The 16,225-nt window shown below is 42.2% G+C and overlaps 3 protein-coding genes across 6 annotated transcripts in view; 2 read left to right on the top strand and 1 right to left on the bottom strand.

The window, feature by feature from the left end:
* The window catches only part of LOC120699341 (pentatricopeptide repeat-containing protein At1g71490-like), a 29,354-nt gene extending 20,415 nt beyond the window's left edge, over positions 1 to 8,939 (top strand). The window contains exon 6 of the mRNA XM_039983316.1: positions 8,703 to 8,939. The gene's annotated coding sequence lies outside the window, so the exon portion shown is untranslated. The remainder of the gene's footprint in view (positions 1 to 8,702) is intronic.
* LOC120699427 (protein DEHYDRATION-INDUCED 19 homolog 4-like) overlaps positions 1 to 15,978 on the bottom strand; it is a 29,316-nt gene extending 13,338 nt beyond the window's left edge. Inside the window, exons 1-6 of one of the 4 annotated variants that reach the window (XM_039983415.1) lie at positions 15,765 to 15,938; positions 15,413 to 15,494; positions 14,943 to 15,082; positions 12,067 to 12,144; positions 11,678 to 11,964; positions 9,580 to 10,090 (exon numbers count right to left, since the gene is read on the bottom strand). In XM_039983415.1, the coding sequence (XP_039839349.1) occupies positions 9,979 to 10,090; positions 11,678 to 11,964; positions 12,067 to 12,144; positions 14,943 to 15,082; positions 15,413 to 15,494; positions 15,765 to 15,788 (723 nt within the window). In that variant the 5' untranslated portion in view covers positions 15,789 to 15,938 and the 3' untranslated portion in view covers positions 9,580 to 9,978. Of the gene's footprint in view, positions 1 to 9,579; positions 10,091 to 11,677; positions 11,965 to 12,066; positions 12,145 to 14,942; positions 15,083 to 15,412; positions 15,495 to 15,764 lie in introns of those variants that run through there. The other 3 variants (XM_039983427.1, XM_039983421.1, XM_039983432.1) reach the window with 3 other exon arrangements.
* On the top strand, positions 5,124 to 8,916 carry LOC120699409 (protein MIS12 homolog). The gene is made up of 7 exons (XM_039983397.1): positions 5,124 to 5,423; positions 5,560 to 5,626; positions 6,388 to 6,507; positions 7,124 to 7,216; positions 7,297 to 7,435; positions 8,319 to 8,453; positions 8,550 to 8,916. The coding sequence occupies exons 1-7, from the start codon at positions 5,287 to 5,289 to the stop codon at positions 8,606 to 8,608; spliced, it is 750 nt and encodes a 249-aa protein (XP_039839331.1). The 5' UTR covers positions 5,124 to 5,286; the 3' UTR covers positions 8,609 to 8,916.
* Positions 15,979 to 16,225: the final 247 nt, after the last annotated feature.

Consider the following 16,225-nt stretch of genomic DNA (forward strand, 5'->3'; position numbering starts at 1 on the left):
TTTCCGCCCTGGCGCAGCAGGAGAACGGGTGCTCGTATGGACGAGCACGGGGCATGGAGAAGGGCGGTCGTTCGCCGGCTTGTCCTTGGTGCTAGCGCCAGGGGCCCCCGCGCCTGGTGGCGGGGTCCTGTCTGCAGCAGCACCAAGCACCTCGGGTGGTGCCGGAGACGACACGACGACACGGCCAACTTCCTCCGGGATGGCCGTTGGCTCCAGGCTCCATGTTGAGAGAAAGCCTTGAGCCGACGCCATGCCACCGCAGAGGAAGCGTGGCCGTTGCTTGAGAGAAAACCTTGAGCCGACACTGGGATGGCGCGGGGCGACACGCAACAGGCATCGCCCCCGCGCACCACCGTGCCGGCTCTGAGGCGTCGCAATGGCGATGCACAGCAGGCGCCGCTGCCGTGCACCGCCGCACCGAAGGTGCTGGTGCCTTAGCGTAGTGACATGCGGCGTAGGTGCCACCATGCCTCTCTTCATCTTCTCACTGCTGTCGCAGAGGATGAGCTTCAGCCTCGAAAGCTTGGAGATCTAGCCAACGCCTGCATCCATCCCCACGGGACGGCGCCAAATGTCGCGGGATTTTTGGGGTACCCACAGCCGGGTGGCGGAGCGCACCCGCCTATTCCCAGTGAGGGAGAACTCGGGAAGTACTAGGCGGTTAGGCTAATCTAGCACTGAGACAAGCACACATGAACACACGATCTAGAGTGGTTCGGGCCGCCGGAGCGTAATACCCTACGTCCACTGGGAGAAGTATTGTTCTTGGTTGTATATGAACCTATCATCTGCCCGGCCTTGGCTTTTTTCCAGCCTGAGCCTCCTTCTAGCGGGCGCCCCCCCCCCCCCTTATAGATCAAGGGGTGCGGATACATTGGTCGTTGAGCCCCCGACAAGTGGGCCCAACGTGACTGTGTAGCATACTGCGCAGAGTACTTAAATGGCTACAGTAGTTGTGAATCTTTTCTCCGATATGCTTCCATGCCCTGCTGCCCCTCTGACTCAGGGAGGTCTTCTCTTGTCCCATCAGCAAGGTGCCCTTTGGGGAAACGTAACTTGCGGCGTGGCCTGTTGAGGCTATTATGTAGGCGTCATAATGGGTGAAGCCGAGCCGTTGTGTCCATCTGTCATGGCAGACTGACAGGCGCGGCGTGGGCGGCGCCAGCGGCTCCACTACACGTCTTGGTAATACGCGATCAATAATGTCCCCTGGTTAAAGACTCGTCAAGGCTTCTGCTATATCAATGCGGACGTCCACCTAACGCAATGAATGCAGTGGAAGGTGAACCTTTAGTATGGAGACCAAGTGGCCTTATATACGTGTCTGTGCTTGCAGACACGTGGCAGCTCCGGACCTCCCCGGGGCGGGGTGTCAATTCCTTCCCTTAGTGAGGGGTCCGGTTACTATACAGGGGTCCGGGACCCCATGGGGGGTCCGGGACTCCGCGGGGGTCCGGACCTCCACGGAAGGTCCGGAGCTCCCGGCTGTTCGGGCTGAGCGCCTGCTTTTCCCGAAACACGTGGTGCTCCCAGACCCTTCCCAGCCGGGGGACGGGTCCGGGACCGTTGTTGGGTGAACAGGGCTCCGGACCGCAGGGATCCGGCTGTTTGGACGTAGTCAAGGATAACCACAAGGCTCCTGCCTAGACACAGCAAGAGGGGGTACCCCAGTCCTGGGATACCGACACGTTTGCACCATTGTATTCTTTGCAAAGAGATCTACAAAACTAGATCCATATTTGGTATATTTTGAAACTATTTTATACAATTATCAATTTATGTTGAATATGTAATCACAATATATATACAATCTGTGTAACAATTTGTATTATATTTTACAAATAATAACTTGTCCTTCATGTGCACAAACACACAGACATAGCAACTTATAATGTACAATATCGTTACTTGTATAATTTATATTGAGATTTTATATCAACTTATTAATATCATTTATGTATAGAATATGTGAAATTTTTTACTTCGTTACAACTTATATAGAGATGATATTTTCTTCAAGTTTGTATATTTCTCTCGTCAAGGATCCGTTTTCAATTTTATTTGCACCATTGTATCCTTTTATAGCAATATCTACAATATAAGATTCATTATGATATGTTTTAAAATTATAAGATACATTATTTCCCCAGACACCGCACAGTGCGGGGAGCCTACGGCACTGGGTACGCCCTTTTAGAATTATCTACTTATGTTGACCGTACAATGACAACTTATATAAAAATGTATAGTGACTTGTTGTCTAATACAAATTTATACATGGACAGGTGGCAACATATTTTGTACAACTTCTATTACTTAACACTCATGAAAATATAGTAACAACTTATGTAGAGATAATGTATCAATTTACATAAAAGATAAATGACATAGAAAATTGTTAATTTCAATTTGCTAGTATGAATACACAAGCTGAGAGTCATAAATATGTGTAGGTTGGTAAAACTGTTAAGCTGTTAGTCATAAATATGTGTAGGTTGGTAAAACAGTTAATCAGAAGGGATGTAGATTGATAGTCAGAGCATACATAAATTGATAGTGAACAATCTATACAAATTGATATCAGAATGAATGTAGATTGATAGCACAATATCTAAAAAAGTTGTGTCTGATATATTAAACTATATAAATTAACAAATGTAACTACAGAAGTTAACATAATATATAACCATAAGTAGCTACTAAAAATCTTGCAAACAAAAATTTGCAACATGAAAAAAGCATAGTTGTTGCCCTCTTAGTAGCAACTTATGTTCTAGAAATTATAATGTAACAACTTATGAAATTTGTCACCACTTATGAAATTATAATGTAACAACTTATATAGAGATAGTGTATCAACTTATGAAGTAAATATTAGCAAGTTATCTACAGTATAGTGAATTTAACTCCTTCCATCCCTGACATTGCTCTCGTCTTCCTCCTCGGAGAGGGGGCAGATTCGTCTTGCCATGCTGTAAGAAAAAAACTAGTAAATATACCAGAATAGGTTATAGAAAAAATTATGTGTAAAACAAAAAGGTGTGACATATTTGACATAAGTTGACACATGACGTATGAAACTTGATACCTCAGAAAAGTTAAATTGAGATTAGAAAAATGATTAAGTTGATACAGGTGTGCCGTAACTCCGAGGTCTCAATTGCAATCTAAAAAACATAGAACCTAGGTGTACCATACCTACATGTAGAAAAAAGAATAACTTAACTTAACTTGAGATTAAAAATTGCATAAATTGATACAGGCGTGCATTATATGTGAAATTTCACAAAATATAAATTGATACCTCATACACCTAACTTGATATTACGAGTTTCGTAAGTTGATACAGGTGTACCATAAAACTTCGATACATCTCATTTGTTGTATAAAAAGGCACGCAAAAAACTCAGGCCTCATTATTCCGGAGCTATTCTAAAGAGGTGTTCATAGCTGCCCTTTTGATATAATTCACTCCAACTTTTGTAGTATCAATAAGATATATATGTTATGGTTTTTGCATTCTCAGTCACTAAAGTTTACCTAGCTACCTCCATGCAAAAGCAATTCCCCCCCCCCCCCAAATTATTTCCTATTAATCCCTCCCTCCCAAGCCTAACGCTACCTACAACGACATCATGCATGGCATCCACCATCCAATGGAGCAAGGGGGGATCTAATCTGACCCATCGCGGTCATCGCATGGAAGAAGCACAGGAAACAGGACAACGAGAGCACCAAAAGGATGGGAAGTGGGGGGGGGTCACCTTGATTTGTCGAGGTGATGGAAGTCGCGTGTTCTACGGATAAAGTTGCAGGTTCCACGGCGGCTGCCGCCTCTCCTCTGGTGCTTAGGGATGTTGCTCATCTTGGGGAATCGCGGCTTCCCCTCCTCGATGATCCATTGTTGTGCTGCCCCTCTCCCTCTCTCCCTCCCTCCAGGGGAAGGATGTCTCACAGTTTCAAGTTTCCGTTTCTTAGACATGCTAAAAAAACAGGCACAAAAATAAATAAATTAGGTGTATAGAATGTATGTTGACACTTTAAATTGTGCTTTGATAGTTTTCTTGACCCTAATGCGACACTATATCATGCCTCTGTAACTTGATGCTGCAGCATTATGTAACTTGACACTATTTATATGCAAAAGAATAACACAACTTGTAACATTTTTTATGGGGGGATGTTGTTCGTTAGTGCATCATTTGGGAAAAAAGATGCCAGAATGAAGGCGCTAGTTCATGATTATAACTTCACACAAACAAACACATATTCGGGAACTAAAATTCGCACTCGGATAACCCACATGAAATTCAGATGAGAGTATGGTCCCTCTCCCTACCTCCCCTCTCGGGGATTAGGACATCAAAGCCAGGGGTGATGCTAAAAAAAATCCTCCCCAACCCAGGCTCCCGACCACTCGAGCTCAACCTGCGCCCTCCCCTGCCTCCCTTCCGAGATTAGCACACCAAATCGAACGAAAACCCCGGAGGGGAATGCTACAAAATCCTCCCCAACCCCGGACGCCCACCCACTTAAGCTCACCCCCAATGGTGCCGTGCTCCCACGAACCCCCTGCGCACCACCGCACAGGCACCCCCTCCCCCTATGCCCATTGCCTCATCCAGCACCGTCGCATGCCCCTGCACGAGCGCAGACGGCCTTCCCCGCTGCCCTCTGTCGCACGAATCACCGTCGTGCGCCGCGCTGCCAGAGCCAAAAACATGAAGCACCATAGGGGGGTGAGGGAGGAGGATTCAGACTCACATTGAACCATGGAAGATGGGGGTGCGTGCCCTGCTGGTCGCTGCACGCACTCCGCGCTCTCCTGCCGTCGCTCCTCGCCGGCGAGCGAGCAGTCACCTTCCCGCACCCGCTCCTGGCTCCGTTGCCGCAGGAGGCCGGCTGCTATGGTCGAATTGGGAGCGTGGGGCAGTTTCTAGGTTGAGCAGGCCGGAGGTTACTTAGGCCCGTGTTGGCCTGCTGGGCCGCGGGGTCGCGCGCCCAATAGACTTTACGCTGTAATTTACACTGGTTTAGTGTCCATGTGCCCGTGTCCATAGGATTTAGCCCATCAACAGAATCAGACCCAGTTAGGATAGCCCGCGAGGCATCCATTTTGTTCCTCTTCCGAGAGAACAGGCCACATAAAAGAAGAAGAAAGCGACGGCGACCAGTGCTAAAATTTGAAACCCTCGACCGGGGCGCCGGCCGCCGCCGACCATCCCTGCTCCGATCCGCCGCCTCCCACCAGCCAAGAGCTCAGAGTACTTCGGAGTCAGGAGGGCAATGTTGGAAGACGGCGACGAGAGCGCCAAGGCAGCGGCGACGGAGGCGGCGCTGGGGCTGAGCCCGCAGGTCTTTGTCGACGAGGTCCTCGATATCATCGCCGACGTCAGCGCCGAGGCCTTCGAGTACTGCCTCCAGTTACGCTCCCTCCGGATCCTTCTCTCCCGAATCCCCGCCTCGATTTCCCCTTTTGTTTCGGTATTCTCTCGAACCCCTTCGCCACCGACCGGCAGGCCTTTAACATGCCATTTTGCCGTTGCTTTTCTTCTCCAGGGAAGCGGCAGCACCGGGGGTCCTCGGAGCCGCCACGGCGGCCCAGAAGGCTGCGGAGCTCCAGCGGGTAAGTGCCGGGCGCTGGCAACATGATTCGATACAGCTCAAATCGAGGATTAGATTTTGGGGTGGATATTTAGTTAACTGCCTTTCCTCAGCTGATTCGTGTTCCTGTCTTGTGAATTCCACTCTGCTGATCATTTTGGAACATTTATGCGATGAGACAAACATTTTGAGTACTTTGATGTGTGAAGATGTCTTGATAAACAACTTTCTGCTCCGCGAAATTTTAAATGACCGAATGCAACTCCAGAATGGTTAAAACGACCCTGAAAGTTCTCTTATGCACCAGAATTCATATTACAACCACATGTCATCAGATAGCGTTCATTTCCCACTAGGCCACGTTTAGTTTGTCTTGTATTTTTCTTGTGTAGTGAAGACCACTAGCTGGCCTGTTACAGGCTACATCGTTTCTGTTTCTGCTTGTTTACAGAGCTGTATAACGAAGGACAGGACCACAAAAGCATGTCTTCATCATTAAGTAGATTATGAGCTATATATGGTGCACCAACCTTCCAATCACAGCACTGCACTTAGCTGTTTTGGGGCTTCAAATGTCTTAGGCAGCTGTGTACTTCTTACTCCACAATGTGCATTCATTTGCAAATGGCTAACTTGTTTTACTTGTGCTGACATTCATTATCACGTTTTTTCTTATAAAAGGATTTTCATAACATTAGTAATTGCGGAAACTCTTCTTTCATTCTTTTATGGACCAGCAGGACCATTGCGATAAGTAGAAGTATTTCTTTGTTTTCTCTGTAGGGATTAAATGCCATTCACCATGTCGTAAAGGATGCACTGGATAAAAGAATGACAAACTGGGAGAAATACTGCTTTCGACATTGCTTCAATATACCTGAAGGTTTTGTGGTGCCTGAAGATGTGCGTATCTTATACCCTAAAGTAACAGATTTATCTAGAACATGTCAAATTTATCATTGATCTGCTGTAGCGAAATTTGATTTGTGTTCATCGTTGCCCATTCGTTATAAAGGAAAGGGAACCCAAAAAAAAACTGTTTATGAAGTTTCATACTATAGAAATATGATGTTTTGAGTTTATTGGTGCAAACACCCAACTACAGAAGCCCATACACTCTTGCATAGCCATAAAAGCTGAGAGGCACACATTCAATATTGAATAGGACATTTTACTAAACTGCTGAAATACTGGAGTTTTTTCAACTTAGTTTCTCCCAATCTCAAAGGCTTGGAGAATTTGATGTTGAAAGTTGAAACCAGTGTTTCTGGTGAATCCAACAATTGTTATACCATTGTTTCCTTGGATCTTGAAAATTATCATTCTATGTGGAATATCATTTAACCTTAATTTTTGTGATTGGTTGCAGTAACTACAAAATAAGCCTTTGATTCCACATGTTTTGTGAAATGAATGGAACCATGCTTTGTTTCACATACACTTTATTTCCTTTTCTTGCAACTTTGCAAGATATGGTATTGCACATGAGTATATATATGCTTGTCTTTTCTTTTGTCAGGATAATTCTTGCGCAAAAGAGTCGCACAAAGTTGGGACTTCTGATTCAGATTTGGATCTGGAACTTGATTCCTTAAGGAGAAAACTTGAAAGTGTAAGCAGCTCAGTTGTCATGATTTTATGATATATAGATTTCTGTAACAGTTGACAGTGTTTTTGCTCATTTTCCGTTAGGCTAACAAGGAATCTGAAAAACTTCAAAGAGAGATGTCTTCATTAGAAAGGCAAACTACGTACAAAAGAAAACTTGATTCTGCTATTGCTGAGATTCAAAAGTTGTTTGAAGACAAATTCGTGCAGGAAAATTTTGAAGGTATGACATTATATTCAGTAGTGTAACCCAAAAACAGAGGCAGAGAAGCGTACAAGATTTGATCTATTGTTCATTCCTTTTTAAATTTATCAGTTCTGTCCAGTATTTCCAGAGATAGTTGCACTTTTATTTTGTCGTTCACCATTGCTAGCATGTGAAATTTTACTAGTTTTTCTTTTTTGATAAAATTGGAAGTAATATGTACATAGTAAGGAGTTTGGGGATTCTTTGTCTTGTCAACCTGATCAGAGCTTGAAACTGCTCATTTGTTTATTGGACATTAACACTACTAATTCAGGAGGATGTCATACCTTAGAGAAGTGGTGCTATGTTATGAAGTTATGAATATGATAGCTGTAGGCCTTCATGTTATTTATTTGTTTATTTGAGAACAGACTACCTTGTTAATGATTTCCCTTCATCAACTTGTTTGACAATTTGATAACATGGCAATTCCTTCACAATGCTTGTGCCTAGCAGCTTGTTTTCATTTTTTTATGGTGAAGACCTAGAATTGTTAAGGAATCAGTATTCTTTTCCTCCACATGGTTGTTTCACATTGTAAGACAATATTCCACTGAGACATGGTAACCATGTTCCTTTAAACTGTGAGAAAATGGCATTTATAAAGTCACATGCATTAGCTTTAGCAAGAAAACTGATCCAAAAAAAAATTGTGAACCTAAATTGTGGATATCATTTTTATCATTTGAATGTCTTGTAACACATCTATATTGTTTTGCGGAATGTGTGACATCACTTACAAAGTTTACGTGGACCTTTAATCTAGATAGAACATCTACCCATTTATCAATTCAACCTCCAGTCAATCTAGTTAGCCCTGGTTCAAAAGTATGACTACACAACTGTGCTGAACCTGCAGATCTTGCAAAGGCGATACCACTGTTGCAGCAGAAAATAATAGGTATGCAGAAGAAAAGGACTGAGACTGGGAGCTTGATAAATCAACAGGTTTGGAACACGAACGGTCTGAGGGATAATAAGCGTCCAGCATTGGGTAAGGGTACTGGCACCACTTTCCCCATGACCTCTAGAATTCTTCCGTGCATAGAGCTGTACCATGTGTTGCCACTGATCGAGAACTTCCTCTCAGGTTTAACTGCACGCGCTGAAGACATTCAAGAGATTGTCAGTATCTTACAGAACAAGTAGCTTACAGAGTCGTCGCATTCACATTACAGTATCAGCTTCTCTTTGTCTAGCTATCTTCTCGCTAGCTGCTTGTCTGACACTGAACTGCGTTAAGGTGATGGGGGACTTCCTGGATAAGTTAGGGCTGCTATGTTGTGTATCTGTGGTATATGTGTTTTAGGTTGTGCAATAGTGAGACTTATTTGAGGATAATTCGATGTACCCTCTGCTGTGTCATTCTTGGATCACTGTGCTTGATCATGAAAGTTTATGGTTCCTGCTGGAAATAACCAAGCTGTGATGTCAGCGCATTCTGAGTTGTTTTTCTACAACAGCTCCAGTTTATTTGCGATGAGTTCAGGTTTAGTGCTTAAATATCTGTGGCACAAGTAAATAAGGTCACTTTGCCTATTCGGTACTGTTGTTTCACGTTGGCGACTTGTCGTATCAAACTGTTGCTTCACCATTATCTGCTTTCAGAAATATGAAAGATAATGGAATAGCAATACTGCATCCTTTATTTTTGTGGACGAGCTCAGATGCTCTTATCACCTTTTAAGTTTAAGGAACTTATCCTTGTGGATCCGCATTTAATTCATACACCAACAGCCAGAAATACCAAATTCTATGCGATCACTTCTGTAAATACATGACGTACGTCCTAATACTCTTGGACTATTGATTTAAGAAAGGATAATATTTGGTCGGTCATGAAAAATGTACTCTCACGGCATAGTAACTTTACAACTTCTCATTACCAATTTACTCTGAAACATAGTGTTCAAAGTTGCATATTGGAGGTCACAAATTTAAGAATGAAAATTGTCATGACGTCAGACAATTGCGAAGACTGAGTGAGGCTAGGATGCACAAAACCTACACCTCCAGACTCATGAAAAGCACACTACAAACAAGTACAGTTTACAGAGTACGAATGCCATATGGATTTAATCGAGTTGTCACTTGCACACTCTGGAATTTGTTGAAATAAATGAACGCAACGGTCAAACAGATTTCATATGCATATACCAAAGTTGGAAAGACAACATTCAAATGTCCATAGTAATAATAAATAGGATAAGGTACAACACGTTCTGCAGCACAAAACGAAATCCAATAAAAAAACATCAAGACTCTACTATGAGAACGCTAGTTAATAGCCTAGCAGTCGGAATTTGATCTGGACAAGAAATGTTCAGAGCTGCTTCCATATAAAACATATAAGAGGCCCTCTGCGTCTTCAATTTATCATCGAGCTTCATGGGATCAGGTACCAGCCTCAGTTGGATGAACAACTTCGAGATACCGGAGGTGATTAGCTCATTATTCATCCAGATAAAAGAGTGGGCAAAAGGCCCACATGATTTCAATGCATGAAATCTGTTGTTCTGCTAGTCATCGAAAAGGGTAGTGACAAGGATATGCTGTACAAATGCTGATCTCACCGCAGCTCGCCTCCTTCTCTGCTCCCTCTCTTCTTGACTAAGGTTGGAATCAGCAGAACTAAAAGAAGAAATTGGATTAATATATCATCAAGCGCTCAGAAGACTTGATGTTGGAAATCATCCAGTTCTCTCTATTGGAGTTTAACCCATCATAACAATGTATTTCATCTATGTAGAGATAAGTTTATGATCCATGTTGTACCTTGTTCAACAATCAACATGCCTACAACATTTGATAAAGTGCATAATCTACTCAACCCAAAGTCATATGCATTGACTCAATTTATCAACATCCTCTACAGTCTGAACTCTGAAAAGCAAAACTTCAGGGCTAGATGAAGCCAGCAATGCTGGATCTGGTACAAGGCTTATAGCGCCATTTGTTTCTCAAAATCAGACATTTATGTCTGTTTCGGTTATATGATTTATGAAGCAAACTTCATTTCACAATGGAAGAACAGTACAATTAAACAGGTCTGATAAATTTACACTCCAGAGTGACATGCTTTATGCTTGATCAAACTTAAGCTTATATGTAGAAAAGGGGATTAAGCTTATCAGAGAACCGCTATAAGTAAATCATTCAGCATAGAATAAATTGCACCACAGTTACGTGAACTTGCATGATAGGCACAAACAAGAGTATATAACTTGATGGGGGAGATCAAATACAGCACTAATTTTGTTTTAGTGTGCATATTAAGTGCACCAAACTGGAGTCCAGTATGACAAAATAGCTTCTCGAAAGATGTTAGTTCATGCGCAATAACTTGGCCTACAGAGTGTATCTAGTCTAGGCTAAGTTCTTAGTCTAATCAGAAAACGAAGTAGAGAGCTAACTAGGTAGATATTAAGCTGACTGTAACATGCATATAACAGCAAAACTGAACTTATTGTGGATAGATCATACAGCTTTAAGCTAAGTGTACCTGAATAGGTTTTGTGGCTTAGCCCATGTTTTCAAATCGTCTAGTCGAACCTAGTCGCCATGGGACCGATCAGACGACTAGTCGCGATTAGTCGTCGATCAGGCCGATTAGTCAAGCTTAGTCGGTCCTAGTCGTCTGCCTAGTCGTCCTATGTGTCCCAGGACCGATATGATATATGTACTACATATTACTTAATAAAAATCAAGTATGAAGGCAACAATAATGGTCGATTTTTCACTTATTTGTGAGAGATGATTTGTGAACTGTCCAGAACTCTGTATTTCTGTCCCATAGTCCATATTCCTGTCTCTCAGCTTCTATATACCAAAAACCTAATGGACCACCTTGCCAGCCCATCACCGGCCGAGGCCCACAACTCAAACAGCCCACAAAACAATCTCAAGTCTGATCGTTTTCCAACCTGATCGTGCGACTAATCGCGACTAGTCGACGACTAGTCGGACGACTAGAAAACTAGTCGCCCAGACCTACTCGGTGTCCCTTATCGGGGTCACCGGACCGATAAGCCCGACTAATCGCGATTAGTCGGACGACTAGATAACATGGGGCTTAGCAACGAACATTAAGCTATACACATTTTCATTCAAAGGAGGCTAAAAAACTTCACCAGACATTGAAAAAAAAGCCACATAACATGCAGAAGTAGACTCAGCAAGCTAATAGTGATAAGAGGCAGGAAAGGAATTGGATTGTACCTTATCTTCCAATTCTTTGAAGGTAGTGATCTTTTAAACCAACTATTTTCAGTCACAGCAGGAGCAGAAGATTTTGAGGTATCTTCTGCTTCTGATGAAGATAAATTTAAAACTAATGAAGATAGCAGTGAATCAGTGACTGAAGTTGATGTATTGGTGGTGCTGCTGCTTCGACCGCTATTTCCAAGCAGCACCTTTAAGTAGGTCTCTTGAAGATCTCTCCCTGCATAAGTGAGAGTGTGGTTACCAGCACCAGCAACTCTACGTAACCTGTGATGTCTTTGCAAGTGCACATTATTAAGGAAACATACGAAAGTTACAGTTCAAAAAGCACTTCTACAACACCAGTGCAAACTGCCTATAAAGTCAATCATCTAAGAAAAGGATATTTTGAACAGGTAGCCGTGCTGAAGAGTTATATGTTCCAACAAGTCCTTCGAAATCCTGGCTGAGCAAACTGGGCAAGCCTATGGAGCATATGAAAGTGAGGTTAGAAACTGTAGAATATATTACATATATAATGGATGCAATGAGCTGAGATGTTCATAATGCCAATAGCTAGCTTCCGTGCCTATGGTTTATGAGCCCCACGAAAAGAATATGGTTTGGCCTAAACTTAGTGTATAAGCTCCTCAAACAGTCTAGTTTTTTTTTGGCAAAAAGGCCAACAACCTTGTGGGCATGTATGTCTTGCTCATAGGCCTGGTAGTGCATTTTTTTCTCGAACAACGTGGGAGATCTGCATGTTATTTCATTAAAGTAGAGTGCAACACCACTCACACACAGACAAACACCACAGGCACATTCCCTAGAGAATTGGTTCAATTTCGATCGTGCCACAGAAAATAAAAGGGGACAACCAATGAGCCATTGCAGAGAAGCCCTTCTGCCCTTGAGCAATTGTTCAACGACGAAAGACTCTGACAACACACCACAATTCGATGGAGCAAACATGATGCAGCCTATGCCGAAAGCACCATAGGCCAATTTACTTGAGTAGAAGGCATGGTGGTGTGTGAATTGGGGAAGAGAGAGACCATGTGTCGAGGCTACAACTTACTCCCCTACATAAGCCAAAGCCATCCTTTTGGGTCCATCAGTTTGGCCACAACTTCAGTTTATACTTAGAATAAGTCTCGTATGATATGGTACGCTCAATTTTAGAAGACAATGCAGAAAATGAAAAAAGGTTACTTCCATTATATGATTGAAACCAGTCCTTGCCCCCAAAAAAAAAAGAAAACAGTCTATGATATCATTGTGTGAATGCTAGACCAAACAAATAAGTAATTGTACCTTGGGAAAAAGTGTGTTTAACATGTGAATTACTTGGACAAACTGTATGAATGCTAACTATCAAGTATAACAAACCTCTACTAAATTTAGGTTTCATACGTAGAAAGAATATTCGATATTGCACCTTATTATATGTTCATGAGCAGATAGGCAGTCAGCCAAAGATTTTACAGCACTTGAACCAGTTTTAGCTCCACCCATGTTCCGAAGACCTTAACTTCCACTATGACAAAGCTAATATCTTGATTGTTCATACACGCGTTTGCAGTAGTTCAAAAGATCTTAGAGAATCTTCCATTCTTTTCTTTGAATATTTCAGTACTACAGAGAAGAACGGAAAACTTGGCTGGCATACCCACATTTCCTTGCTGTGACTTTAATGCCTGAGTGCTTATGTACTCTAAGTACCCCGATTTGCATAACCTAATTGGTTAGTTGCCATAAATTAATCCAATCCCATGAAATCATTTTGCATGTCAAAACCAAGCAAAAATTGGGGTAATTAAAAATTGGCAATTGACATTGAACAAAACTTCCCCCATGAATATTAAACATGTATGACAGGTTAAAACTTTAGCAAGTGTCATTCAGAAAAACTTCCCCCATACTCCCTCCTTATAGGATTTAGATGACGTTTTGGACAAGATTTGAGTCAAACATTGGGAATATAAATCATGAATAACTTTTAAGTTATTGAGTTTGAAAAAGTGAAAATTATATGAATAGATTTGTCTTAAGAAACACTTTCATAAAAATATACATATATCACTTTTCAACAAATATTTTTATAAAAATAAGCGGTCAAAGTTATGCTTTGAAGACCGTGTCGCTGTCCTAAACGTCATCTATTTCCTATATGGAGGGAGTAGATGTTAAGCAATGACGGGTTAAAACTTCCCCTGTGTGATACTGTGCAAGTGTGCAGTGGTGGCAGTGCTTAGAGATGTGGAGAAAGAGGTTAACTGCAACAAGGGTGCTGTAGTTGGCCAAGTAACCAAACAGTGTCAGCATTTTCTAGAAGGTCAAACCGGAACATCATGGATGATTGTGCTTATTTTGAACTATTACTCACTTAACTATTTATGTGAGCGTGGGTGTAGATGGGTGCGTGTGGGGCTCTGTATAGATTGGTGAGGGGTTACGCTCAAGGTTAGGGGTCACGAGGAAAATCTAACTCAGGGTACAGAGTATATAAGCTCATGGATTATACACATAGGTAATTGTAGAGAATGACTTCTAAGTGCTTGCTGGAGGCCATTCAGACACTTGATAAACACCATCCCTTGCCTACCAACCATGAACATGGGCCTGGTAGTAAGTTCCCAGAAGCAACTTGTGTATTGCCTAATGTTCCTAAAAGCAACTGATATGCATTCCCTAATTTAAACCTTAAGCTAGAATGGCACAACTATGTTTCAATCTTGACATCATCTCAAGAAATCTAGGTGAGTAATCATGGATTATTTACATGCACCTCTTAGTCAATCAAGTTCACGAACAGATGAGCTCAGGTCCATTTAGTTTGAGTAAGGTTGCAGGTGATGTAAAATATTGTCAAGACCATGTTATTTCAGTGCTTATTAGTTTCATCATCTAAAAATGATAAGCAATATTAAAAATAACATTCTGATGTCAACACTTACGATATAATTTCGTTCAAATTATATTAATCAAATATTAGTTAGACAACCAACATAATACAGTGCCCAACAAAATTGTGGACAAAACAAACCATATGGATATGCAGCATAAATAACTGGTAGCTAAATATGACCATATTTTATAGCACAGCCATGGAAGACCAACTATACTTAGTTCTTGAATGTCACACAGAATGTCACTAGTATGGATTCGATTGCTTTCAATCTACATTTACCTGTAAACAGTCGATCTACATTTCCTTCCAAACATATTGGATATTGCAAGCCAAATAAAAGAAGCACACATAATACGAAGGAAGTGAACTTACCACAACTTTAGACTCAAAAGGGTGCTCATCCTCCAAATGGGTGCAAAGTGATGTAATATCATGATCTTCATAGCAGTACGGGCATGGGAAGTCTGAGCGTCCCTCATCCTCGGGTTCAATATCATCATACCCAAACCGATCTGCAAGTGTATTAATTATCAGTATGCACAACAGAGTTTAGGATTGTGCCAACCAATCACTAGTTCAATGGTATGGTTTCTGTGTCTTGTGTCTAAGTGTCATAGATACAGTTCCTCTAAAATATACATTAGGTAGATTTATTCTCTATTTTTCTGAGATTTAATCCTATCATCTCTAGATTGCTGAGAACAATGACAACTAAACTACCCCTTTCGTTTAAATCAAGTATTAAAAGGATTATAACACAACACATGTCAGGCAATTTAGTTCGAGATAAATGCAATAATTCTTACAAGATAATTGAAATGCTGAACGAGAAGTTCATTTACATGAGCAGCATAAATTTTTCAGCCGTAGAAGTTCAGCTATCTCCAAAATCTTCTCTCGTTTTCCCGTCTCTTTTGCCCGTTCCTACGCCCCAAATGCAACACAAGGGAACAAAACTAAGATCCATTTCCGCTGCAAATCGAACGTTTCTTACGCGGGCCACATGAATCCAACTGAAATCGCTCGAAATAATAGCTTAACCGGTCCGGACAGAAACATCCGATCTCTCAAGTGATGAATCGAGATCCAACAGAGAGCCGGCGCCAACGGTACAGTCCAATCTGGACAATTTTTTCCCCCCGCCGGAACAACCGTCAGGGTATTATGCCGGATGAAGAAACGAAAAGGAAGTACCGTGATGGGAAGCCGGAGCGGCATGCTGGCGCTGGGCGCACTGCAGCGCGAACTGCCGCTTGGCGGCCATGAGGCGCGAGATCCACAGCTCGGAATCCATGGTGGCTGCAGGCTCCCCGTCCTCCAGGCCTCTTCCCCTTTCCTTCTCTCTTCCTCAACACGGCAGACGGCAGGCACCACCAACCAAAAATTAATTAAAAAACATTTCTTTTCTATTTGATGGTGATTTTTCCTGTTTTTACGTAGAAAAGGTGTTTTCCCCCTTGGTATAGTTGGTAATAAAAAGAGGGACCTGCTGGTGGTTGGGACCACAGGTCAGAAGTTTTTCTCTTTTTTTTAGCATACCACAGGTCAGAAGTCAGACCGGAAGAATTGTCCTTGGATTTGGGCTGCTGCTTATTCTTCTAAGTTTACATCAGAATTTCCTTCAAAAAAAAAAGTTTACATCAGAATTAAAGCTA

Source organism: Panicum virgatum, chromosome 1K, assembly GCF_016808335.1.
Source record: "Panicum virgatum strain AP13 chromosome 1K, P.virgatum_v5, whole genome shotgun sequence".
Taxonomy (NCBI): Eukaryota; Viridiplantae; Streptophyta; class Magnoliopsida; order Poales; family Poaceae; genus Panicum; species Panicum virgatum.